The following is a 27,500-nucleotide window of genomic DNA, read 5'->3' as shown; positions in this document are numbered from 1 at the left end:
AGGAGAAATAATAATGTCAATATGTCATTTTGTCAGTGATTTCTAAACTATGTGGGTTGATGCGCACTAGTGCAGTGGTTTAAAAAAAACCTGTTCCTGGAGATCTAACGCCCTGTTGGTTTTCACTCCAACCCTAACAAAGCCACACCTCATTCAACAGCTAGAGATCTCGTTGTGCTGCTAATTAGTAGAATCAGGTGTGTCAAATTAGGGTTGAAATGAAAACCTACAGGACGGTAGATCTCCAGGGACAGGGTTGGTTACCACTGCACTAGTGAGTCATGGTAGGTGGGTCACAAGATGCGTTTGACAGAAATAACTTTGCTGTATCCAATATTTGTTTATAATGATATTCACATCAATCAAAGCAAGCACTGCAATTGTGACATTAAACTCACCAGTTACAGTGTATGTGCAGTGTGCATTGTGTTCACATTTGTTTAAAATATTTGAATATATGTGCGACTGCATTTTAATAACGGGTGGTGTCACAGTAAAGGTATTTTCTCATTAGATCTGTCATGGGCTTTTTTTCAGTTTGCAGTCCTCTGATTGGATCGGTCATGGGCTTTTTTTAAAGTTTGCACTCCTCTGATTGGTCTGTGTTGTGTGACTCAGATACCATGCTGCCCTGTGAGTTCTGTGAGGAGCTGTTTCCTGAGGAGGACCTGATTCTCCACCAGGTGAGGGTGCACTCGCTCACCTGGCCATTCCGTCCGTCCCCCACCCCCCACCCTGTTGCATTCTGGGCCGGGCCCTCTTTCTGCTCCCTCTGGGCTCCGGCTGGTCTATAGAAATCGGTTTCCTGGCGGAGCGGTGGCGGTTTGGCACGGACTGCGGCCGGCCCTGCCCCCCTTTTCCTTCCTGCCTGCGTTTCCGCCGCTTCCTCCTCCTCCTCTGTCCCAGCATGCACTGGGCGGGGGAGGCGTGAGCAGAAACCTGCTCGGATAAATAGATAGAAATCACAGCGGGGGGGCGAGAGTTGTAGGTTTTTGTATGGCAGAAGGGTACAAAGATTTTGCTGAGGGGGCTCCAGCAATGAGCAGAGATGCACGTTGAGCATTTTGAGCATTCCAAATTGGGGGAAACTGAGGGCTCTGCTTTTCCATTGTGGCTCCAGAAGAGAGAACTCTAGCATCCTCCTCCTCCTCCTCCTCCTCATCTCTTTTCCGTTTCTCTCTCGCCCCCCCCCAGACCAGCTGCAGCCCCGCCACCGCCTTCGCGTCCTTCAGCAAGCGCGCCCCCTCTCCGCCGTTTGAGGACGCGGTCCCCCACGCCGTGGGGGGGTTCATGTACACCCCCCCCGGCAGCCCGAGCCCGCCCGCCCTCCCTCGCTCCGTGTCCCCTCCGTCCTGCAGTCCCCCCTCCGGGCCAGCAGATGGCACCGTGCTCATTCCCTGTGAGTTCTGCGGAGTCACCCTGGAAGAGGATGTCGTGTTTCACCATCAGGTACCCCTTGACCCTGAATTAATTACTATTTCTTTACAGTATTGAATCTGTCTCTTCTTACTCTGGGATAACGATGACAAGAAGTCAGTGATTTGGTGCTTCTATGCAAATACACTTGTAAGGAAGCAAGACTGGACCCCTATACTTTACCAGGTTGAGCCATTATATGCCGTATGTCATCAGCAGAATATTTGACACGGTTCAATTGAACTGCATTAGTTTCTCCCTGTGACATGGCAGGGGTCCACAGTTGAACTTGAGTTATAGGTAAGGCCCATCCCACTGCCCGTGCTAAGTCCCCTGTAATATGTATAATAAGTCATTAGCATGCTATAACTGTAGGCTTCGTATTGTATAACCTAGTGCTGTAAATGCAGCTGAGGATTACCATTGATCTTTCCTATTGGTTTGCAGGATAAGTGTGACCTTCGACCCCACACCGCTTACCCGGTGGATAAACTGTTGCCTCAGAAGCCCCTGTTTCCCGCCAAAACGTCCAGCGAGAGACAGTCCCCGCCTCTGCAGAGGAGACTGAGGCACCAAGGTGAGACTGTCCAGCCCCCACAGCCCGAAATAACGCGCACCTGTTCCTCTCTTACGCTCCCCCCCCCTCCACTTGTGTGTTTGTCCCCCCAGCGGACCCGGGCGAAGCGGACCTGGAGCAGGCCGGGGAGAGCCCGGCGATCGGAGGCCCGATCGGGAGGCCCAGGGGGGGGCCGGCTACGGAGACCTGGAGGCCGCCTCCCGGGGACGGCCTCTCCTCACCCGTGAAGAACACGAACGTGGACCTCCAGGCCAGGGGGGGGGCCCCTTCGCTGGAGGGACGGCGCCGCACCCCGTGTCCCGCACCAGGACGAGGGCCACAAGCCCAGCTCTACGCTGACCGCGGGGTAAACCCAAAAATCGCGCCCTCTGTCTGTCAGAGCAGTGAGAGCCTGGGGGGAATTCATACGGGAACGCTGGGGGCTGGGGGGCTGGGGGGCTGGGGGGCTGGGGGGTGGGGGGCTGGGGGGCTGGGGGCTGGGGGGCTGGGGGGCTGGGGGCTGGGGGGCTGGGGGGCTGGGGGCTGGGGGCTGGGGGCTGGGGGCTGGGGGCTGGGGGCTGGGGGGCTGGGGGCTGGGGGGCTGGGGGGGGGTGGGGGCTGGGGGGCTGGGGGGTGGGGGATGGGGGGCTGGGGGCTGGGGGCTGGGGGGTGGGGGGGGCTGGGGGGGCTGGGGGCTGGGGGCTGGGGGCTGGGGGCTGGGGGCTGGGGGCTGGGGGCTGGGGGCTGGGGGGTGGCCCAGCCCACGTGCTATTTCCCCAGGAAGGCTGCAGCCCCAGAGACTGAGTGGTCAAAGTACTAAGCTCTCACTGGCGAATATTCCTGATAAACGTAACTGTACGATGTGCAGTGAGGAGTAATCAGGCTAATGTCACGGATAGAGCAGTGTGCCTGTCTGTCTGCAGGTACTGGTTTAGCATGGGCAGTGAGCAGGACGGCAGTCTGACCATCTTGTTTCTACTGTAAACTATCTTGAATGAGAGTATGGTTGTCTGCATAGTGCCCTCTGTATTGGTGCTTTGCATAAACTGCTTTTATTATTATTAATAACGACAGTTACTACTGTATACATTTCCTAATGGGGTGAGTCAGTATTTGGGTGGAAGGAATTGTGCAAGTAAAAAAAGAAAATAAATGTGTCCATGTGATGTACTGTTGGTGCGCAAACTTAATCAAATTCGGGGTTGATTAAAATGGATGCAGATTTTACAGAGTCACCCTTATATTAGCCAAAACTGCTGCAGCCAGAAGTGGCTTCTAAAATTACCTGAACTGCAGGTATCATTAGTGATTACTAGGTGACGTATCTGCTGGGGGTGTCCTTTGATAAGGACTTGCCTTACAGGCGAGTATATCTGTGTAAATAAATCTGTATCTTTATTACCTGTGTTCCCGACAGAGGAAGAGCGGAAGGTCGTAGGAACCAGAGGAATCCTGTGACATCAAAGGTACTCGTGCTGTTCCTCGACCCATTTTCAGTGTGTTATTCGTTTTTTTTTTATCGATTCATCTCTTATCTGCTATCCTTTAAAAATGTTCATCTTAATCTTTCACCGAAGACCCAGGCAACCAAAGTGCAAAATGCAGAAACGGAAGAAGAAGAAGAAGAAGAATGAAGGAGGAGGTTTGTTTCGCTGGAACAGAACGGTGACGACTGGCTGCCCTCCCCAACCTGAGCCACACACACACACACACACACACATGCTCACCTTTGACCTGCCTGTGCGCGTGTATGAGCGCACACGTGTGTGTGTGTGTGTGTGTGTGTGTGCACGCGTGTGTGTGTTGGTGTGTTGTTGAGTCTTGCCTGGTTTCAGGGCAAACTTCTGCAGGGGCCTGTTACTTTTTATATTCTTTTATTTTCTAACTGTAATTCCTAACTTTAAAAATTGAAATTATCCGTTTTTGTATTACTTTTTTTGTGTTTCAGACTATATATACATCACAGTGTAGCGGTAAAGAGATTTAATATACTATTAAACATGTATAAAATGCTATGTGTGATTTTACAAAGTTGATATTAATTGTATTCTTGTTTACTGGCAACAGCTGATCATTAAAACAGTTTGGAATACAACAGCGTGTCACTGAAATGATTGCATCTAAATGAGGCGTCTTGTGGAAAATATGAGGATTTGGTACCAAATGGTGTGGTATACAATTTGCTTTGCTCCCGTATTTTAAATGCGCGGGGTGTTTAAAAAGCAAGAACCGAGTCGAATGTCTGCTGAACTTACCAGCGAACTTCGCTAACCGTAATGGATCATGACGTCCCCGGGCAGAACAATGGCGTCATGTCGAACCATTCCAATGCCGAACTTGTAATGACAACATTGACCTCAGGGAGGCGCTCACTCCTATGGTTCAAAAGCTCCCATTATTTACGAAATGTGGACTACCGGCGTATCTGTGTCCAGCCGGGCCTTACCCGACAGATATTATTAATATGTATCATAAATGATATGGAATGTGAATATTTTTAAACTGGTGATGATGAGTGTGGCAAGTATTACAGCAAATATGTGAAGAAAAAAGTTTATGACCTCATTGTTTTCTGTTTAGATCATTTTTAAAAGATTAATTAAAGTTCTAAAAAGAAAGGGGCTTAAACATGGGATTTTACGTTGTTTTGTCAAGTATTTTTTTTTTTTTTGCTTTAGATGCAAATATATCCTCACCTGCTTTTGACAAGTTTGGACGGTATTTCCCAACGTTGCTCTCTCAGAAAGGGACGGCACGGCGTAGAGGTCTGTCTCCAATTGGCTTACAGGCTTGTTTGGGGGCGGTTCTTCAACTAGCACTGCGTCAATGGGAAGCCAGGATTCGAAGCTCGCGCTCAATGTCTAGCGTTTACTGCAGAATGTGGCTTTAGGAAGAAACCGGTGTAACGACAGAGCGACGGGACAGTTATCATTGTACAGTGTTCAGATATCGCGTGGCACATATTTTCCCAGGTAAAATAAGAACTCAAAAGAGGAGAGTTTTGCGTTTACAAGCTTGACGCAAGCCGGTTGTTGAAACGAACCACGCACAGGTTTACGTTGCATTGCCGACAAACTGAAGCAGGTGGACAGATCGTATGTATAATTTGTTTTCCTCAGTGGATGAGTGTGTATGCGTGTTGCGCTAAAAAATAATGATTCCATCTTAACCCAACGAGACTGTTTGGAAGTGTCTGTCGGAATGGTGATGCAGTCTTGATATCGCACGGAAAACGGAAGCGACCGTTGTAGTTACCTTACAAGCAAGCTAACTAATTGCGCTCTACCGATGCGTTAGTCAGAAGTCTTCCTTAACAGAAATACCAAGCTACCCGGCTCATATTTGTGGTTTTACACGCTTTCCGTGAACGATTATTGTCAAGAAGAACACATTAACGTTCCGCCGGACATTCCTGTCTCGTTGATGGATTCGCATCGTTGCTGACTTGTCCAGCGCGCACGCACGCACAGAGACCGTGGGAGAATTCAACTCTGGTTTAACATTTTCACTTGGGAGTCTCCCACTAATTTAATAATCGTGTGTTCAGCGTTATTTTCGTAGCGACCACATCGCAGTGTCCGCGGATAAAAAAATGCGCAGCTAGAAGCAACATTTTTTTGAAGGTTGAGGTTTATTTGTGTGCCAGTGTTGTCAAAATACGGAACTCGGTGTCGCTGAAATAAAAAAACATTGACAAGCTGTTTTATTTTGGACTTTCCCAAGCCCAAGAAAAGAGCAGTCTGCGCTCCATTTTCGCTACCAGTGACCTGTCATCGCTGTGGGGACTGTCGGTATGTCTGATGAAAGATATTCAGCGTTGGATGAATCGTCTCTCCGGAACCTGGTGAGTTGTTTGAAAATGTGCTCGTTGTAACAGCTTACTAATTGTAAACATTGTGCACATTATTAGTGTGAGGCTAACAGCGACGGCGATGGATTCCAGTACATCGCCGTTTATGTGGAATTATGTATCTGTCTAATTAATTTATTAAGTAATAATATTGAAATCAATAATAATATTATTAGTAATTTTCAACCCCCCCCCCATATGTGAGATTATAACTGTAAACGTGTCCATATTAGCAGTGGTTGCGGGAGCTGGGGGGATTAATAATTCAATAATAGCTGATTGAGTCGTTACTCCAGAGTCATGAGAACCCGGCATAGCAAAAGTTAAAAAGCTGGAGTCCCCATTTTTTTCCCCCAGTGGAACTTAATTCATGCAAACATTTGCCTGTTGAGCTCACTAATCCCCAAATCGAGCACGCATTGTCCGTGATCCCTATGAAATTCTGCAGGAGAACCAGCTGAATAGACAGAGGTGCAGTGGGGGGCAGGGGTAGGTCAAAAAGTGACTCTGTTCCACTGAATTGATGTTGCTGGGAGAGGCCAAAAACAAAAAAGGATTGGCTCCGTTGAGAGGGTAGTCCGTGCAATGGGCCGTTTCTCTCCTCTGGCCCCGAGTGGGGAGGGGTGTGTGTGGGAAAGAGGGGCTGGAGTGTGTGAGGTCTTAACGCGTAGTGCAGTGGCTACATTCCTTAATTCAAACCCGGTGTGCGCTTCAAAGAGAGGGGGGAGAGAGAGAGAGATGGCGATAGCACGCGCTGTCGAGTGCGAGGGCACGCAGGCGTTCTCGGTGTTGCTGAGTGGTGGGAAGCGGTTCTCCGAAGGTTTATGAACTTGCCGGAATGTCAAAAAAACAGTTCGTGGGGCCGCCGGGCCTCAGAGCAACAGGAAATGGGAGTACGCTTAAGACGCAACTTTCTACAACTTCCCTTTGCTCCTCCGAATCTGTCTCCGTCTATAGTTTATTTATTGCAGCGCGTGTACGGATGAAACTCCATGAGAAATTCTGACCAACTGTGGCCAAAGTCACGTGTCACGAGTTAGGGCGTACAGAAGTACACAAACTGGCCTTGTTGAACCTTCCTTTCCCTTACCTCTCTCCCCATTGTGTCACATTCAACTGACAAAGCGTTTTAATTTAGAACAGAATAAGGACAAACTTAACCCATCACCTCATAAATCACATTGGACACAAACCCCCTGCTCCTTTATCCTGTTGCTTTATTCTAAGCTGTCCTCATACTGCTTTCACTCAGTAATTGGTGTTTTATTCACCCAGAATGCACTTAATGCTGAGTGTTACTTAGGCCTGCTGTTGCTTGTGATGGAATCTTTAGGCTTGCTTTGAACACTTGCGGGCCGCTCCTTTGACTAAAAAAAAAAAAACTACAACATAGCGCCAGTACCAACTTGTTAATTCAAAGTTTGATTTATGCACTTCCTTCTTTCTGTACTTATAGTCTCACACTGTCACACACACACACACACAAATTATTAATGAGTTCTTTGACATCCAACCGGGACAATGAACTCTTTTAATTCCCCTGACATATTTTACAGCATGCAGTTAGTTTTTTCTGTGAAACCACACGTGTGGTGCAGCTGTCACCGTTTGCCTAACTGCATTAGTCACCGCGGCTGTCGGACGAGTCCAGATCAGCCGGAACGTAGACGGGGCCTAAATTATTTTTTTTTAAACCCGCGGGAGGAGGAGATGTGATGATAGGATCTGTCAGAGGAGACGTTTTCTCCTGCGGCCGCTGTGATCCTTGCTCAGGTACAGCCGGTGGAGTAGAGTTGGATATTCGACAGACGTTGGGCTCTCATTCACAAAACTTTTCTTAAATTATTTTTACCTTTGCTCTTAAAAAATGTTCCTACAAAAAAACAAAAAAAACAATACGGAATTCATGACACGTGTGCAGACCTTTGTTTTTGTGCGTATCCCAGGTGTTTGAGATGGTGAATTCTGGCTGTTTGTAAATTTTTATGCGCAATCCTGTTCATGTGATTTGCATAAGGAAACAGCCAAACAGATAAGATACAGCAAATACAGATAAAGAAAAAAAAAAAGATCAATGCCGAAATGTTCTTTGGAAATGAGATCGTACGCATGTTTTGTGAGTGAGGCCCATTCAGAGTAGACCAAACTGATTTTACCTGTTTTTCCCGTGGACTGTTGGGATGAAGACCCTTGCAAGGTAGTCTAGGTGAAGCGTAGAGACTCCCAAATGTACTGATAGACAGCTGAGTTTACCTTAAACAGTACAATAATGCCGCCAACTACCAGACAGCACCCGTGTGTAGCCTAACATCAGGTATCCAAAGTAAAGGTGTGAAACTTGATAGTTTGAGGAAATGTACCAGGACACCCGTGACGTCAGCATCGTGTCTCAATACCGTCTAGTCACTCGGAGGGGAGAGTAAAATGAGTCACCCAACTGCTGCCAAAAACCTTTTAATGAGTCGGTCGGTTTTTTTTTTTGTTTTTTTTGCAGCTCTAAAACATAAAGATAAAACTGAAGGTAAACACAGGGGCCAAGGTTTGCCTGCATCAAACGGGATCTCTTTTTATAAGATGGGCTGAAGTTCTCCTTTTGTGGTAAAAGGTTTTTTAAAGGGAGCTTGGTAACCGATCCTGATGGCTTTTTTGTTTCCCAAGAGGTTGAAGCCAGACACATTCACAAGTCCAAAAAAAATAGAGAGGGGTATCTAAAAATAACAATTTTACTTTGTAAAAAAAAAAAAAAAAAAAAAAAAAAAAAAAAGAAAGAAAAAGGAACACTCTTTTTTGGGTTGAGGAATGCTTTCTGTTTTGCGGAGAAAGGAAGGGGAAAAAAAAGAATGCGCACCGATTTGTCAATCTGGACACGGGGCCTGTTTGTAAGACTTCCGCAAACGGCCTTTTTCTGCCCCCTGAAACCAAAACGAAGGAATGCGTTTGAGCCACAGACCCCTCGTATGACTTCAGGGGTTGTAAATCTCTGATAAGGCCGTGCTGTATTTCGCCGGTGAGGAAATTAGCCTGGCGCTAACGCTACTAATGTGAGTCACTAGCGTCATGTTCGTCATGTTTTCATATAACGTCGAACCCGCTTGTTCTGCTGCGCAAAGTCCATATTTGGAGTGCTCGGCCCATGACTTGCCGAGCCGCTTCCTTCAGGAGTAGTGGAAAATGTGGTCTACCTGGTCGTCACGACGACCTAACCACTGCGGCCCATTGCCTGACAGCGGGTCAGGGACCAGAGTCGACGTCTCTAATCCTCAAAGGGAAGGCAAAATTCCACACTTCATCCCTGAATCTCCCTGTAAAGATAAAAAAAAAGATCAGTTTTTCTCTCAGCAGCTTTTTACTTTTTACTATTTTACTAAGTTACGGTTAAACTTGAGGAGAGGAGATCTGAGCTTTTGTGTACTAGCGGGAATGTCAGCTGACAGTTAAACCTTTATGCGCTGTATAACACTCACAGATGTCCGCATAGTACCCACCATTCTAACAAACAACTATAGCTTGGTTTCGCTTATTGCTTTTATAATGACAAATGAATAACAAAGTGGAATTAAGAGCACTAATAATTACTTCTCTGGGTACAGAGGGTGACAAGTCAAAGACGTTACTCTGTCCTGCATGACAGTCAGCTGGGGAAAAGAACATGTCTCTTGACATTTTTACGGGGACTATAATGTCAGCCTTTCCACACCAAGTGAACAGTATTGCTGTTTTCGTCCTTTTCGTATGACGTAGAGGACGGAGTGAAGATTCCTCCTGTAACATATTTTTCTTTGCCGTTTATTTTGATATATATTTGAGTGACAGAGATTTGCAAGCAGATTTTCTGTGTTCAGGAAGGAGATTTGAGGAGCAAGTTGAGTGGGGATCGGAAAAGATGACAAATTAGATTTTCGAAACGTGTGTATGATACGTGGTACAAGTGACTGCATCACTTTGCGTGGATTTATTCTGACATCATCGGTTAATGGTGTGACTCGATTGTGTTTATGGTGGCAGGAGTCTGCCCGGTTTATGACCGAGGTTTCTTGGCTTTCTACGACGGTGAGGTCACAAATATGAGATTGGAACTTTCTTAACTGAACACTCTGGTGCTGATGTCACAATCGCTTCTGGTAAATGACTGCAGTGGAGTTCTAGAACACTGACTTGTGGGAAATGTTTTGTTGAAGAAAGCAACATTCCAGAAAAGAAAAAAAAACAACTTTCCACCAGTGCTTGTCTGGAACAGTCTTATGGATTAAGAATGGCTTATATTTACAGCGAGTACTAAGTCTTACTCACAGAAGGGGGGGGGGGTGGTTTGGGGGGGGGTTTGGGGGTGAGGGGAGGGGGAATCGCGTAAACGCAAACAAACAGCGCAACGTCCGGTGAAGCCGGTGCCAAGCGGTTGAGTACTGGTTCTCATGGCGACACGGTTCTCATGTGACGGTTATCGTTTGGGCCGCCGTTCAACAGCTGCTGTGCGGCTCCTTCCCGCCCATGAAACCCACCATCACGAGAAGCCTTTCCGTCTGTTACCCCCCCCCCCCAAACATGAAAGCGGCTAGTTTACGCCTCTTTTTTCCGCGCTCTTTTCCGGAAATTACCGTCCCGTCAGAAACACGCTAAACTGGGGCGGTAATCGCGGAGGGGAGATGATTGCTGGGTCAGACGTATTTCCGTGGTGTCAGTCTGGCGCTGCCGTAACTCTACTTCCAAACAAAAACCTGTTCTTCGCTCGCATATTTCCTCCCACATGACCCATAAATAACAAAAGCCGTGACCCTGTTTTTTTTTTTTTTTTTTTTTTTCCGTCGCGTCAGTGTTGACAGTTTTTTTTTGTACAGTTGCTCACCCAGCCCCTCAAAGATCCATGGCCCTGCATCACGTTTTTCAAGAGCTCCAGCTTTTTTTTTTTTTCTTCCCTCCCCCGAAACGTCTCTGCTGATACTGTAGCCTGCAGTTTATAGGCGGGTGTGGTCACCCCCCCCCCCCCACCCCTTCATTTCGGCTGGCCCAGCCGGGCCCCTCTCACACCTGTGCAGGTAGGCGGGCGCACCTGCTTGTAGGGACACAGTGGCTGACAGCTCTTTGGCTTCGTGGGGACCTTTTCCCCGCTGTGTGACGGCACTCTGGCTGCAGACACACACAGGTGAGAGAGCGTAAGCTGCTGCCCATAGAGCTGGCTTTGTCTGTTTCCATCATCCTAATCTTTCTGAAGCCAGTTCATTAGCCTTAGGCATGTAATCTGCACAGAGATACGCACACACACACGTATGCACACATACACACACACACACACGCACACACACACACGTACGCGCACACACACACACACACACACTGCATACACACAGACGCACGCAGACCTGCAATACACACACACACGTACGCACACACGCACACACACACACACACACACATACATACAGATGCACACACATGCGTGCATGCGTGTACACACACACATGCAGGGACACATACGCTCGCATGCACACACACCTGTATGCATACAGCTGGTGCCTCTTCTCCTTCTGGGACTGGTACAGTGATGCTGTGTGTTGAGGCTCTATAGGCGACGCCCTGTTTCGTGTGTGCGGCGTGCGCTTGACTCTGCTTCGCTGCGCGTTGCCGTCAAACGGCCCTCCGTGGTTTTGAGGCGGTTCTTCCAGACAGGGTTTGTGAGCCGATGTCTCCTGCGCTGCGATTGGCTGCTTGACCCGCCTCCCCCCCCCCCACCCCCTCGGTCCGTCTCCCTTAAGAGTCTCGCTTGTTAAAAATAGAGCAGCTGCTCTCGTTGGGTCAAACTGATTTTGTTGGGTCGTTCCGAGAGAAATCTCAACGACCCTGGAGCCGAGGCTTTAACGACCATCTTGGCCAGACCGTTCTGCGTGGATGGGACCCAGGAGGTCAAAGGTCACGAAAAGTAAGAGGTTTATTTTGGAGCTTTGCTCTGTCCTTCCCCTCTTGCCTTTTCCCTTTGGCAGATCTCCCAATGGCTTTAGTTTTTAAATGTCGAGCCTCGCTTCTGGAACAAAATAAAAAACATTTAAAAAAACAACGTTGAGTATTAAACAGAGTTGCACAACTCTAATCTGGGCTTATTATTCCTGTTTGCGTTATGTAAGCGTAGGCCGGTTTGTTTTGTTTTCGACGTCCTTATCATTAAGCAAGTTTGAATTAGGAGTGGCTGGGTTTAGATGGAAGGAGACACGCTCTGGGAAAAAAGCCTTCCCTCCCTCTCTTTACCCTCTTTGCCCTCTCTTTATAGAGAGAGAGAGAGAGAGAGAGAGGGAGGGCCACCTTGGGAAGAGGGAAACCGACTGTCTGGTCGAAGCTGTCCAGCTGGGCTTTGGGGGTGAATTCCGTTCTACTGCTGCCAATTCAGTAAATTAATAGAAAATCAGTTAACAACATGGAATATTCCTATAATGGTCTTAAATGTGTGAGTGTGTGTGTGTGTGTGTGTGTGTGTGTGTGTGTTTTAATTTGTTTTTAAATGAATCTATTGGCTGAGATGACCCAGTATTGACCCCTGACCCCGCTGGCTAGCTGCAGCAGGTCCCCCACGGCCCCCGGGGCTGCCCCCTGACTTGCCCGAAAAAGGCGTTCCAGGTGAACTCTGTGGTCCAGCCAGCCTCGCGGCCGGATCCAGAAGGCTCCCACGCTCCCCCCCCTCCACCCCCACCCCCCTCACACACCACCCGCAGTGTTTTTTTTGTGTGACGGTTCTCAGGTTGTGACGAAGCGCATTCCACAGGTGAGCGCTGAACAAGCCTCTGCAGGCTCACCCCCCCCCCCCCGAGCGGAGCCGAACGAGGCGGGGCGGGGCGGCTTGGAGCTAACCCTAAACCTGACCCCTAACCCCGTGGGTCAGAGAGTGCCTGCTCTGCCCCATCAGGAAGGGTGGGGTACTGCCTAACCCCTCCCCCCCCCCCCCTTAACCACCATCCACCTGCACCGCTCTCACACCCACACAGGCTGAATGCTCCTAAAACCCTAATTAGCACACAGACCCGCCCTGGGACTGTAGCGCTGTAGCGCTGTAGCGCTGTGTGACTCCCGAGCGACGCAAACTGACTCCTTAATAATCAGCGTCAGTCCCAGGAAGGTGTGCAAGAGCCCGTTCTGAGATAGCAGAAGTGTCTGAGACTTGCACACGCTTAGCGCTCTTTGATCCCCCTTTGATCTGTTGTTTACATTTTTTTGGGAGGGAGTCTGGCCCGCTATACGCTTGGCTGATAATGCTGCCACCTTCCTGTGGGGAGCAGAAGTCCAGCCCCCTGAAGTTTGGACTCACCTGAAAGTTCACCTGAGCGTGGGGCAAGAGACGTGTGCAGTTCTGAAGCCCTCTCTCTCTTTTTTTAAAAATTTCGTTTTTGATGAGGTGGCAGTTCTAAAAACCGTTTTCTCTTTCTGTTTTGCGGCGCGCGGGCCGCTGGAGGTCCCGTCAGACTCGAAGCCGCCGCCCTCTCATACCTGCAGCGTGTCTTATCAACCAAAAAATCCAGAACGCCCTCCCTGCCCCGTGCCGAGGAGCGTCTGTGAAACGGGTTCGTGTGCGTTTGCTCTGCGGTCCTCCCGCCTGCAGAACGAGGCTCTCTGACCGTTTCCCTGTCGGCTGAGCCGCCCTTCGGTGTGTCAGTCAGCGTTTTTAGAGGTGGAAACGATCCGAGCAGGACACCGACGCGCATAACGTGATTTATCGTTACTATCTCTCTCTCTATCTCTCTATCGCTCTCTCTCTCTATCCTTCTCCCCCCTCTCCCTTTCTCTCTATCTCTCTCTCCCTCTCTCCTTCTCCCCCCTCTCTCTCCTTCTCCTCCCTCCCTCTCTCTCTCTCTCTATCCTTCTCCCCCCTCTCCCTCTCTCTCTATCTCTCTATCTCTCTCTCCTTCTCTCCTTCTTCCCCCAATCTCCTTCTCCTCCCTCTCTCCCCTCTCTCTCTCTCTCTCCCTCTCCTTCTCCCCCTCTCTCTCTCTCTCCTTCTCCCCCCTCTCTCTCCCTCTCTCTCCCTCTCTCTCTCTCTCTCTCTCTCTCCCCCCCCCCCCCCCCCCCCCACCTCACTGGTCCTCAGGCCTATAGGGGTGGGCGTGGTCTGGCGTGAACCATGTGACCCTGACTGACAGCTGCCCTGCCCAGACCTCAGCAGCGGTCCGCATGTCTCTGTGTGCACTGGAGCGAGACCAGGGAGATAAGGGCCGAGCTGTGTTTGTTTTCCTAGCACGGGAAACGCTGACTTTCTGACTGAATAATAAAACCATGTCTCATTTTTGCTATTGCCCTTCAGTTCAGTACAAATAAATGCCACGTCATTTGTTACGAGGCATATTTATAGACCACCCAGAATGCTAGCTTTGAATCCATTGTGTTGTGTATGGCCACAAAGTGTAGGGGTAGATGCTTATTTAAATATGTTCGCAGAACAGGGCAGTAAATATTTTTTATGTGCAGCTATTGTGTGTGTTTAGTCAAATGTTTTTGTCCTTCTCTGTGTGACCTTTAGGGCCTTTTTTTAGTCCATTGAATTTATGTCGTGAAAAGAAAAATAATGAATAAATATGTTATTTTGAATACGTTTTTTAGAAGAACAACTGGCTCCTTTAAATGAACAATGAGACCTTTCCAGTCTTGTGCTTGTTTGTGTCGACTGCTCATAATTCACTGCGAGACCTTTTCCGTGAAAAGCTGTCCCGTTTAATAAAAATTTTGCGGAGGTTTTTTCCTTTTCTTTTTTTTTTATTTTTTACAGTATTTAAAAAGCTCTTGCTCGGTTAGCTGGCACCGTCTCAAGACAAATTTCCCTGTATTTTCACCTCTAAAGAAGCGCTCTTTTTCGTGGGATTGGCCCCCGGGTGTGTTCGTGTGCTCCGTTACCCGTGTAATGACTCTCCAGCTCGGGGCGCGAGGCACATCTGGCTCTGTCCTCGGGCCGTGCACCTGACAGAACAGCCGTGGCTGCTTCGCGCGAAGCTGCTTTTCGGCTGTACGCAGTTCGGTAAGGAGCTCCACTCCGCTGGAGTTTGGAGTTTGGAGCTGTGTCTCTGTCTCTCTCTCGCTCTCTCTCTCTGTGTGGAAAAACTGGGCGTGTCCCGGCCGGGTCGCGTCCCCGTGTATCGCGTCCTCCCGCCCAAGGACGGTTAGTAACGGGCAGGAGGGAGAGGAAGGAGTGAGAGGAGAAGGATAGAACGACGGACGGATTCCTGACTTTTCGGCTGAGTCGACGGCGAAGAGCTCCGACCGCCGACGCCGCGGCTGGTCCTGAGGCGGCAGGCCGCCGCCAAAACAGCTGAGAGAAGGTTCTGGAAAAGGGATTTGAGGTGTTTTTCGGCTCTCCTTAAACCCCTCCCCTCCCCCCCCCCGCCCCCCCTCGGGCTCGAGGAACGGGTCGTGGCGCAGGGGGTGGGGGCCGAGCTCCAGGATGAGCTCACTCTTTTTCGCGGTCGCCGACGGACGGGGGGAAAAACTATTTTCCGCGGTCCGTCTGCCCAAATATCTGCTGGAAAATTCACTGAGCAGGTGCGGCCGATACCCGGAGGAGCCATTAGCAGAGGGTATTTATTCTGCTTATGTGTGTGATTGGCTGCCTCCACGCTGGGCTCCTTCCTGGCTCCTGATTGGCTGTGACAGGCCTGTGAGTTCAGCCTTAGTGAAGGGCCTTTTTATCCCACAACCTTCTCCCCCATCCCCCCCCCCCCCCCGAGAAAATTTAATTTGGCATTAGCTCTCCCTCAGTCTCTTCCCACTCCCTCTGCTTTCCTTGCCTCTCCATCCATCCCTCCATCCTTTCACTCCCTCTATCCCCCTTAACGCCACTTCTCTCCTCTCTCTCTTTCTTTCTCCTCTTCTCTCTTTCTCCTTTCCCATCTGTCGCTGATGCTCAACCCTGCAGCTCCTCGAAAGAGGATGGTTAACTGCTGTCTGATCGCGGGGTTTCTGGGTAATGTGCGCAGGTGGGACTTCCTGTTGACTCATGATGCGTGAAATTGCACCTGCGGCTGCAGCGCGGAGCTGAGCAGGTGTGTGGCTGGGGGGAGAGGAGGGGTGGGGTCGGGGGGGGGGCGGGTGTGTGTGGTAATCACAGGGCATTGAGTTCATAGTGGAACCTGAAGGATAGCATGATGTGGAACGAAGCGAAAGTTTGTGCAGTGTAACGCGTTTGTTTGTCCCGCTGGTTTGAGGGTTAGAGTGTTTTTTTTGGCAGCACCTCCTCACAACATCGGAAACCCGCTCCCTGCCAAGAAGCTCATCGCTGGTCAAACACAGAGACCTTTTAATATCAGCCCCCCCCCCCCCCCCCCCAAAAAAAAGTAAATAAATCTTCTGCAATATCAGTTTGAGATAAAGCGTGCACCCCCCCGCCCCCCCCCCCCTCCCCCCGGGAGCCACATTTCCTCTCCACTTCCTGTGAATGTTTACTTTATCTTCAATTTTCTTCTCTATTGCCTTTTCCTCGAAAAAAAAACCCGTGCACAGCCCAACAGCGTGAACGACGGTCTCTGTTTGTCCATGCCCCCTGTCCTGAGGGCCATAAAGAGCAGAGAGGAGTGGGGAGAGAGAGAGAGAGAGAGAGAGCGAGAGAGAGAGAGAGAGAAACAGGAAGTTACTGAACGTCAGGAGTGCTGAATCAGCTGAACAGGTTGTTCTGATTCCGGAATGTTCCGAGACCCTCTGACGCTTGTTTCCTTCTGGAGCAAGAGGGCGAAACACTTCCCACGTCTGTCCCAGAATGACTTTTTGTATCTTAAAATAAACTTTTAGGTGTTTTATGTATACAATAAACAACGGAAAGGATGCACTTTAGTTTGTTTAACTTGGTCTGTGTAACATCTGTGTCATTACGTTATGTACGGGTTACTTAGGGAGATTTTTGGGAGTCCTAGGTCGCCCCAGGTGAGTGGGAGTTGTCCGGTCTTGTCTGGAGTTTTGGGGTCGAACTTTCGCACTCCACCTTTAAGCTGCCTCAGGTGCCTCCGTGCGCGTCACGACCCCTTCAAACGGACGGCAGTCAGCAGACGGATTTACAGACGCGTGACTCAGGACTCTGTTAATCTCGGAAGGCACGGTCCGTACGCGAGCCGAGGCTAGCCAAGGCTAGCGGGCTAGCGTAATCTACCGTTCTGTTTGGCTCCCTTGTTTTCTTGTTGTGTGTTCTGCTTGTTTTTTTTGTTTTTTTAATGAGGCCGCCTTGTCCGCACTTTCGCCATGGCAACGGACCGACGGTATATCTCTGCAGCGTATCGCACGGTACGCAGGTGTACCTTTTTTTTTTTCGTGTTACCTGGGATACTGCGTCATTTTAAGTAATCTTATCAAATCTGAAGCAAAAACTGCTGAGGGAGAGAAAGAGAGGGAAAAACAACAGGAGGAGAGGAAGACAGGAATGTGATCCAGTATTTCTGGAGAGAGAGAAAGAGAGGTGGGGAGAGAGAGAGAGAGAGAGAGAGAGAGAAGATTGTTGGATGGATAAGGAGGAGAACAAGAGCAAAATGTGTTTCTGACAGAGGAAGGAAAAGTCATTTTATTTTATTTGAGGATATAAAGCTCTGGAATGATAGATGACACACGTGTGTCTGGTGGAGGAAGACGAAAAGAGGAGAGAGGGATGAAAAGGAGAGCAAGAGCAAAAATGATTTTGGGAATGGGGGGTGAGAAACCACGTAAGTGGAGCTTGAGGGATGTGGGGGGGGGGGGGGGGGGGGGGGGGGGTGATTACGCAGAACGGCGTGTCCCTGTCGGAGTGTGGAAATGCGTCCCTGCCTGTACCGGCTCCTCGGGGGAACATACGGGGTCCGGCGGGACGGGCCAAAACCGACGCTTGGGAGGGTGCTGCTGACCCGCCTCGCAGGCCCAAAAGTCTCTCCACAGCCGGGGAGTTCTGGGAACTGCTGAGCCCTGCGTTTGGGTCCAGAACCGGGGCAGATTTGCAGATGAAACTCATCGGCTTAACACCACGAGATCAAAATCCGAAAAAGTTTGTTCTGCCGGCTTTGCTGTAAATGTGGGGCCGTCGCCCAGAATTGAAATGAATTTTTTTTTTTTTTTTATCCCAAATCTTTCATCATGTTGTGAGCTCACTTGTCGATCCTAGCCAGCGGCGGGCCCGTCCTAACCACGCCTGTGAGGGGTGAAAGAACAGGACCGCCATACGGGCCTAAAACTTCCACACCAAAGGGGGGAAGGGCTGTTTTCATCCTCAGAGCAGTTTCCCAAATTTTGGACCCGACTTCTGAATAGCTTTGAGGGTTAAGCGGCTTCTCCCGTTCTTGCTGCTGCATTCCTTTAGCGTTAGCTGTTAGCTGCGCTGTGCGTGCATGCACACGCTTCTGAATTAATGCATGTGCATAATGCTTTAGCGTTTTAGCGTGTTCATTAAGAGCAGCCTGTAGCCCGTATTAGCCTCGTGCTAGGGATTACACTGTAGCAGGGGCAGATCCGGGTATTATTCATTTATAATTGCCCCACTGACCCTATTTTATTTTTTTTTCGGGGGGGGATTTGAATGACTGACCTCATTTGCTCCTCCGCCCCCCTGTGACCCAGTTTTAGTTTTCGGTTGTAACTGTGGTCTCTGTGTTTCCCAGCATGCCGTGCTCTCTCAGTGTCTGTCTCTGCTCGCTGGAGTCTGGGAAGGGAAGGGAAGGGGGACGGGGGGGTTGGGGGGGGGGGGATCACGTGCCCCCCCCCCTCTCTCGGAGCGCTGGAATCGGTCCGGTCGCGGGACGGCCTACTGCACGTGTGCGAGCGTTCCCCTGGCGACGGTCCCGCCCCCGCTCTATCCCGCGGTGCCGCCGCCGGGGCAGACGATGACGGCGCGGCGTCCGCGGCGCTACTCGATCCCGCGCCACGGGCCTCCCGCTCCCGCCCGCGACCCTCCTCTCTGTGTGTCTGCTCCCGCCGGCTGGATCATCGCCAACTTCCCCTCAGACTCCGCTTGGCTGCGCTTCCCCATAACATATAAGCCAGGGCGTAGTGTTTAACAGCCACATTGTACTCTATGGTACTTCTAGTTATTAACAGGCACATTGTACTCTGTGGTACATCTAGTACTTAACCGGCACATTGTACTCTGTAGCAGAAAAAGTACTTAACGTGCACATTGTACTCTATGGTACATTTAGTACCTGACAGGCTCATTGTACTCTATGGTACATTTAGTGCCTAACAGGCTCATTGTACTCATTCAGTCGAGTTGCTGTGATTGGCTGGTGGTGGAGGTAGTGGTGGTTGTAGTGGTGGAGAGCAAACGCAAACGTGATGCGACCGCTGCTCTCCTCTCCTTTTCTCTCTCCATGTCTTTTCCTTCCCTTTGTCTCATTCTCACCACGCACTCTTTCCTTCTCCGTGTATTTCTGCCCGTGGTCACCCTTCCTTGTTCTGTGCTATCTCTCTCCCTCACCCCTTCTCCCCTTGTCATCCCGTCTTCCTCCCGTCCCGTCGTCTGTTTATCTGAACTCCTGTCGGTCTGGGGAGAGCCTCCCGGCCTTATAAGGGAAAAGGCAGTTTGGGCCTGACGGGGGGGGTCGAGTCTGATGCAGTTCAGTGCCTGGCTGTACTTTGACCCCCCCCCCACCCCACCCCCCCCCGGTCCCCTGACCCCCCACCCACCCCGTGTTGACAGTCCGCCCCCTCTCCCTTCCTGTGAGGCCGCCCCGTGCGTCTGAGGCACACTTCCTGGTTGTCACTCAGGACCCTTGCCACGCCCTGCCCCTTCCCTGCCCCCCGCCCCCTCCCCCCCTCCATTGGAGCACTCGTTCCCCGCGTCCCCTAATCGAGTTCTGGGGTCCGCCCCCGTTCGGGCCGTTCCGCAGGCGCCACCGGCGGCGGTATGAGAGCGGTCGCCGTTTCCCACGGCGACACGCCGCGTTCCATCTAACGGTTCCCGCGGCGCGCGTACGGGAGAGGCCACGCCCGTTTCTGAAAACACACTTGTTCCCAGGCCCCAGGGGAGCAACAGGTGTTTGGGGTGGGAAAGGGACGGGGGGGGGGTGGGGCGGGGCGGGGGGGGGGGCGTGGCAGGGTGCCAGCACCTCGGGGGGGTGAAGAAGCCTGGGGCCTGTTGAGCTCAGACGCAGTGCATTGTGGGCCGGCGTGTCGCGGTGTTTTTTGCTAGCGGTGCGTCAAAGTGAGTACGCGGTGTGCTGTGGAAGTCGTGTGACTCAGGGGTGGGTAGTCAGCAGCGAAACGTCTTTCCCGCCGATGAGGTCGAAGGGCCGTGATGTCACCCCGCTGCCGTCTGGCGTGTGAGCACGCGCCGGCGCTTCCCGTTGTACAGCTGAAGGGAGACGGACGTTACTCACCGGCTCTGGTTGGCGGTAGACGACAGGTGATTTACGGCTGTGGTGTCCTGCCTGTGCTGTAGGTCCGGGCCCGAGGCTCTCTCTCCCTGCTCGTTACTGTTGCCGTGGCGGCGGTGGTGGAGGAGGGGACGTGACCCAGACAAAAATACAACCAAAAAAAAAAAAAAAACAGAACTCTGTGACTGATACACGAGAGCTCAGGCTGGAGGTTTAGGCTGGACTGAGTACTCTGAGTACAGACTACAGCGGGACTCTGACAGACAGGACACTGACAGACTACTGACAGGACACTGACAGACAGACAGACGGCTGCCTCTGGACCGTGACCTGGGACCGTTAAAGCCGCTGTGCTTCAGGAGCCCGAGCGGAACCGGCCCATATTTGTCTAATTTTAGCCGGGCTGGACCCGGCAGTTCAGAGCCAGCCTCCCCCGCCCCCATCCCGCCCCCCCCCCCCACCGCCAGCCAGCCAGCCGGCCCAGCTGGGCTCTACCTTGGGTCCCAGGGAAATACGTGGTGTTCCAGGCCTTTCTGTCCCAGACGGGGCGGCCATCTTCCCACGCTGCCCCCCCCCCCCTCCCCCCCCTTTATGGTGCGTTTGATTTGAGCGGGGACGCTCGGAAACTTCAGCTCCTCAGCCCCCTTCTGAAGGAAGGAGCTGGGCGTATTTGGTTAAGAGCACCGCTTCTTAAATCATTTAGGAGCTGAAGCAAAATTAGGAATACTTTTTAAAATATTGCAGCCCAAATAAGGAAATTAGTACCTTTCAGGAACTCAGACACACATACGAACACAGCCTGGTATACTACAGACTCATTCTGGGACCCCCCCCCCCCCCCCATACTCTCCCGCGACCCATTTTGGGTCCCGATCCGTAGTCTAGGGTAGTACTGGGTTCCAACAGGAAGGGTGGAACGCTGTCAGTGTAACACTCTGTACAAAGCATACCGTAGATGTGAATAAGCATGTGTGTGTGTGTGTGTGTGTGTGTGTGTGTGTGTGTGTGTGTGTGTGTCTGTCTGTGTGTACAGACACAAGTGCATGCTGTCATATCTGCCAAGTAGCAAAGGTCAAGTGGAAGACTGTCCGCCAGTGAGTACGCTGTGCTCATCTTGGCTTGTGCATAAGGACAGGCTGTGAATTATCATAAATACACTGATATCTGTGTTTTGGAATATGCTTATTTCTTAGCAGAAATGATGTTCGTTTAACATGGAGAGATATGGTGCCAGGGGTAACGGAAGGGTTGGTGCCCGAGAGGCACCAGTCTTTGGGACTGGGGTGCCTGGGTACCTGTTTTTATATGATTTATAGATCCGTGCTTATTTATAATTAAATACTTAGACTTTACATAAATCATAGATCCTTCATAACTCTTGAAAATGTATGTGTCAATAACATGCCAAATTGCCTGAATGTACATATCTTTTGTTATAATAAACTCTATAAACTATTTACTTTGGAGGTTTAAATGGCGTCGTGATCCGCGATTACGCTCGAGTGAAATTTAAGCCCGCGTGAGACTGGAGCAGAATGACTATAAATGGCTTCCTCTTGCGCTCTCGTCTTAAATCTTTCCTTCGCTCCTGTCCAGACCAATCACGTTCTGCCTGCAGTTTAACGGCCGGTCCCAGAGCACTCTGGGTAATTCTAACTGCGGTTCTGATGCAGCCCCGCTGAGCTTCGCCGCGGCGGACGAGGGAGAGTCCGTGTGTGCGAGCGGCACGTTCGCTTAAAGGGTCAGAAGAGCTGGCGTTCAAAGTCCAAGAGCACCATAAACCTGGGGCCTCCGGGGCTGGCTGTGTGTACCAAGGCACAGAGAGTCTCAGACTGATGATGTCACTAAACGGGGACACTCTTTTGAGTTTATTCTTGACGCATCGGGGGGGAAATATGGCTGGATAATAATTCTGATAAAGAGCTGAATTTGTAACTCTGTTACTTTGTCAACAGCAAATGCCGTGGGTGTGAGGTCACAAATATGTGATTAGAACGTTCTTGACTGAATGTTCTAATCATGATGTCACAATCACTGCTGGGAACTGAAGGGAGTGGGGTTCTGGAACGCTGACTTAGACTTTTGAAAGGACATTCCAAAAAACCCGCTCATCAAAGGGAATATGGTGCCATCTGGGAATTTTATTTATTTGTTTATTTATTTGCAGTGACAGCAGTTTTCCTGCAGTGCAGACGCCTGTCTGGGCCAGGATAGGGACTGCTGATCTGGGCTTTTCCCGGGATAGGGGTGCTGATCTGGCCCATCCCAGGACAGGGTCTGCTGATGTGGGCTTTCCTGGGACAGGTTCTGCTGGTTTGGGCTTTCCTGGAAAAGGGGTACTGATCTGGGTCGTCCCGGGATAGAGGTATTGCTTTGGGCCGTCCCGGGATAGGGGGGTGCTGAGCAGCAGGCGCTCCCAGCTGTTTGGCATTACCCCCCCCAGCCCGTGCGGGATGGAATTATTAATGGCCCTGCTAGACAGAGCGGCTGGCCCCCCGTTTCCCTCCAGGAAAACCGCGGGCTCACGGTGACACGTTCTCCGCCACAGGGCCACGTGTACCCCCCCCCCCCCCAAAACGCCTCCCTGCGGAACGCCCATGGGGGTTAAGGTTTCCCTTAGCGGTTTCCCCTTGCGGTCCCGTTATGAAATCGTACGGGACGATGGCATCGAGTGCCCGCTTACGCTCCGCGTTAAAAGCAGATTTTAAGTGGTTAAGGCGCTGCGGTGTCCCGAGCGTTTGTTCCGGAAGGGGGGGGGGGGAGAGAAGATGGCGGCGTGCAGCGTGTCCCGTGTGTGGGGCCCCGGCGGTGTGCAGCGGCCAATCGCAACGGTCCGGCCGCGCTGCACGAGGGCGGAGTCCCACATGACATCACACACACACACGGAGAAACGCCGCTCTCTTTAAACGGAGGGAAAGAGGGAAGGAGAGAGGGAGGGAGGGAGGGATGGAGAGTGAGAAAAGGAAGGAGGAGGAGGAGGGGGGAGGCTTTAAGCTTCAGTGTGGGATGAAGGGTTGCATTTTTGACATTTTTACGCCCCCCCCCCCCATTTTGGTTTCAGGCCCTGAAAGCAGACTGGGTTTCAGGGTGAGGCCCCCCCCAGTAGGCCTTATTGGGCTGGTTTATATTGTAACAGATGTGAAGGGAAATGGCAGTCAGAGGGCACTGTGGGTGTAGGAAGTGAGTGTACTGACTGACCTGATGGTGTCTGGGAGAGTCAGCGCAGAATCGAGTATGCTGAGGCACAGCTTGGCGTTAACTGAACTCCCTCCAACTGCCCATCCTCTCTCTCTCTCTCTTTCTCTTTCTCTTTATCTCTCAAACTCTATCTCTCCGTATCTCTCTGTCACATTGGCTCTCCAGCTCTCTCTGTGTTGCTTTCTCTCTCTTTCTCTCGCTCTCGTTCTCCATCTCTCTCTCTCACACACTATATCTAACTTCTCCATTTCTCTGTTTCTATCGCTCTCTCTCTCTCTCTCTCTTTCTCAGTTCAAATTCAAATGAGCTTTATTGGCATGACGTATGTAGATAGGCTACATATTACCAAAGCATAAGTACAACAAACAAATTTACATATTAACAGAATACAACTTGTGTGAGTGTGCGTGTGCGCGCGTGTGTGTGTGTGCGCATGTTAGCTTGTGTAATGGGACGTGTAAATCTCTCTCTCTCTGGGTAAGTGACCGTTATGACCGTTGGTGAGGCCCCCGCAGTGTTTTGGTTTGAAAGGCGTTGGCAGCGGAGCTGATTGGCACGTGGAGGGAGAGAGAGAGGGAGAGAGAGAGAGAGAGCAGGGTGGTGTAGGTGTTCTCACACCCCTGGACTCTGGCCTCTGGTGTTCCTGCGTTTTCCGTCCGTTATTCCCTCCTCCTCCTCCTCTTCCTCCTCCCCCCGGTGGATTTACAGGCGGAACGGTGCCCTGACACAGAGGCCACTCTGTGAGCGACCAACTGCTCTCAGGAAAGAGTGTGTGTGTGTGTGTGTGTGTGTGTGCGCGCGCATTCTCAGTGTGTGTGTTTGTCTGTTTGCGCTTGTGGTGTGTGTGAGTGTGTGTGTGTGTGTGTGTGTGTGTGTCTCTGTGCTGCAGGGAGGTCAGTGTGGCGCTGCCTCTCTGTTGGGCGCTGCTCTAGCGGTCGTTCTGAGGCTTGTGATTTGGCGGGAGTCCAGAGGAAGGTGTTTTATTTGCTCTGTCATTGCCTTCCCGTAACGGGGGCCACAAACACAGTTATTCTGTTTTTCTTTTTCCCCCTTTTTTTTAAACGGCTACAAGGGCAGGGGGTACTGGCAGTGAGCCAACAGCCAATCATTTTGCTGGACCAGATGTGTCCGAGCCAATGGGGCCTGACCTCGCGTGAGGGCATGCCAGCGGATTGGCTGCTGGGTCGGGGGGTTTTAAAACCTAACGGTCGCTGTGGTTGCTTGGCTACTTGGCCGTTGGCTGGGCCTCAGGGTCACCAGACAGAAGTTACGGAATAAATTTCTGCTTTTTTTTGTCCAGGGGTCTAATCCTGTCTTTCCGCTCGAGAGTGAAAGAACAGGATTATCTTTTTAAAAAAAAACGGATTTTCGAACATGAAGGCAGCCCGTGTGGCCATCATGTCTTCAGCTTCAGTGTGTTGTCGTTGTGAAGTGGAGTCAGCATCTGTGATATTTATTTGCCATTCTGACAAACGTATGAAATCGACTCCCATCGAATCCTGTTCCTACTCCGATTAATGTGCCCCCTGTGGGATCTCTGAAACGCCGGAAGAGAAAGCTGCTCTTGACTCCAAACGTTATCCGTCTCTGAGCGAATAAAAGGCTCCCTCTCTCAGGTACTTCACAAGCTCCTTAGTCATTCACCTTCTCTGGTTCCGAATGAACCACGAGTGGAGTTGATGATGAATTTCCTGTAAAAAAAATAAATAAAAAAAATTAAAAAAAGGTAGTGAATAACGTTGCGATGACATCACCAGGAAACTGGTAATGGGATTTCGTGTTGGGTAGCCTTGGGATTCTTTAAGCTGCGGCACGGCAAACGGACAAACGATGTGATTCATTCGTTGGTCTGGTGAGTTGTTGGGTCTGTAAATGAGTGTTAATTCCAAAGAACAGAGCACAATGTACAGTGTGCAGAGGTAGAAATGGAAACTTGAGTCCGCTGTGCAAGTAGTGATGTTTCTCAGGCCTGGACGATTCAGGGTTATTAGTCCAGACAGAGGTGATGGGACTGTGGTAAAAACTTAGTGGCGCCCCCTAGTGTTGTGGATGCTTGGAGAGAAAGACGTGATCTGCGTGTGCGAGCATGTGTGCGTGTGTGTATGTCTGTGTGTGTGTGTGTGTGTATGTGAGCGTGTGTACATGCATGTGTCCTCTGTGCGTGAGTGTGTGTACTCTGTGTGTGAGTGTGTATATATGCAAATCTGTGTGAGTGTGTGTGTGAGAGCGTGTGTGTGTGTGTGTGTGTGTGTGTGTGTGTGTGTGTCCTCTGCGTGAGTGTAAATCTCTCAGTCATGGTTAGGTTCTGCAGGCTGATGTAACTGATTTCCTGCTCTCTCTCTCTCTCTCTCTCTCTCTCTGGTGTGAGTCAGCAGGAATGTGTGGAATGGGAGATCCGCCCTGCTCTCCTGCCCTTTTATAGTCAGGGCCACTGGCCTGGCTGTCAGTGTGACCGCGTCTGCCCCTCCCTGCCCCCCCCCCCCCCCCCAGCACCTCCCAGCCCCTACAGGCCAGAGTCAGAGCTGGGCCTCCTGCCCTATTGCACCTCCTCCCTTTCCCTCCTTCCCCGGCTACTGTACATCACCCTCTACACTCCTACACACATACACTTCCACAGACACACCCATACACTCTCTCTCTCACACACACACACACACGCACACACACACACCCTGTGCTGTTATGGATCTTATCAGCACTTGGGAACATAAAATTACCCTGCTCAGTGAGAAGTGAAGCAAGCTGTATCCCACAATGCACTGCACACAGCACTGGGCAGAGACCGGCTCCTCACAGTCCCAAATGTCTGTATCGGGGCAGGTCTGGCTCAGATGGGACCCGTCCCATCCCGTCAGGGTGAGGCTCCAGCCAGCGGTCCCCAGCGCATTTCGACGGGGACGGGGTGATTTTGGGAAGAGCTTTTTTTCTACCTCACGCCCCACAGAAGAACCCACGTGTCGGTTATTTCCTGACTGGGCTGAGCTGAGCTCTCCTCTGGTTCTCGCACGTGATTGGACGGCCCAGTCCAGCCACATATGGACTTAAACCCCACAGAACCCTCAGATCACCACGGAAACCCACACGCTCCAAATCACTGATTTGCAGCTTTGCAGTCAGCAGACTATTTAAGCTCTGTGATCGTGCTCATACACACTCACAAACACACACACACACACACACACACACCGCACAACACACACACACATACATACACTCTCTGACTTACACACACACACACACACACACACACCGCACAACACACACACACATACACACACACACACACCGCACATCACACACACACACTCACAAACACACACACACCGCACACCGCACAACACACACACTCATACACACACACACACCGCACAACACACACACATACACACACACACACACCGCATATCACACACACACACTCACAAACACACACACACCGCACAACACACACACTCATACACACACACACACCGCACAACACACACACTCATACACACACACACACCGCACAACACACACACACATACATACACTCTCTGACTTACACACTCATACACACACACACACACACACACCGCACAACACACACACACATGCATACACTCTCTGACTTACACACTCATACACACACCGCACATCACACACACACACACACACCGCACAACACACACACACACACATACATACACTCTCTGACTTACACACTCATACACACACACACACACACACCACACACCCACAGACACACACACACACCCACACCCAGCTCTCAAACCTGAATCGCCGGTTTTGTTGGCAGTTAAACGTGCAATAACGGTCTGCGCTACGCTCATGACTTTTACGAACCGTACTCCCGCGTGAGACGTAGGGGAGGGCGTTCTCCGGCCCCCGGACCGCACGCGTGGGGGCGATAACCAGATTTGGGCTGCCCTCCAGTGCGGTCGTCCCGAACGGTTTCATAGATGCCTGTCGATCAGCGGCCTGGGAAAACTGGGTCCGAAACGGCGTTGGACGAAAGACTCTGGCGGAGGAGTCTGAGGAGAGCGAGGCTCGAGCACGTCCGGCAGGGCTGTTCCTCGCACGTTCTGGAGCGGCTGTCACTGCTCGCTTTATCTGGAATCAAATCAAGACTGACGCTAAACCCCAGCTGACCCCCCCCCACTTTCTGGAGAGCCCCCTCCCCAGCCAGTACCAC

General features: G+C 51.0%; 2 protein-coding genes across 2 annotated transcripts in view; both read left to right on the top strand.

Moving 5' to 3' along the window:
- Nucleotides 1-4,067, top strand: part of LOC118207014 (TRAF-type zinc finger domain-containing protein 1-like) — an 8,448-nt gene extending 4,381 nt beyond the window's left edge. Inside the window, exons 8-13 of the mRNA XM_035380268.1 lie at nucleotides 619-683; nucleotides 1,195-1,449; nucleotides 1,864-1,993; nucleotides 2,086-2,339; nucleotides 3,390-3,438; nucleotides 3,550-4,067. Of these exons, the coding sequence (XP_035236159.1) occupies nucleotides 619-683; nucleotides 1,195-1,449; nucleotides 1,864-1,993; nucleotides 2,086-2,339; nucleotides 3,390-3,410 (725 nt within the window). The 3' untranslated portion in view covers nucleotides 3,411-3,438; nucleotides 3,550-4,067. The remainder of the gene's footprint in view (nucleotides 1-618; nucleotides 684-1,194; nucleotides 1,450-1,863; nucleotides 1,994-2,085; nucleotides 2,340-3,389; nucleotides 3,439-3,549) is intronic.
- A 738-nt stretch (nucleotides 4,068-4,805) lies between these two features.
- The window catches only part of smtnb (smoothelin b), a 74,118-nt gene continuing 51,423 nt past the window's right edge, over nucleotides 4,806-27,500 (top strand). Inside the window, 2 exon segments of the mRNA XM_035380257.1 lie at nucleotides 4,806-4,944; nucleotides 5,696-5,816. Of these exon segments, the coding sequence (XP_035236148.1) occupies nucleotides 5,766-5,816 (51 nt within the window). The 5' untranslated portion in view covers nucleotides 4,806-4,944; nucleotides 5,696-5,765.

The sequence above is a fragment of the Anguilla anguilla genome, chromosome 10, assembly GCF_013347855.1.
Source record: "Anguilla anguilla isolate fAngAng1 chromosome 10, fAngAng1.pri, whole genome shotgun sequence".
In the NCBI taxonomy this organism is placed as follows: domain Eukaryota; kingdom Metazoa; phylum Chordata; class Actinopteri; order Anguilliformes; family Anguillidae; genus Anguilla; species Anguilla anguilla.
Note: the sequence above shows the minus strand (reverse complement) of the source record. Positions and strands in the feature narration are given on the sequence as shown.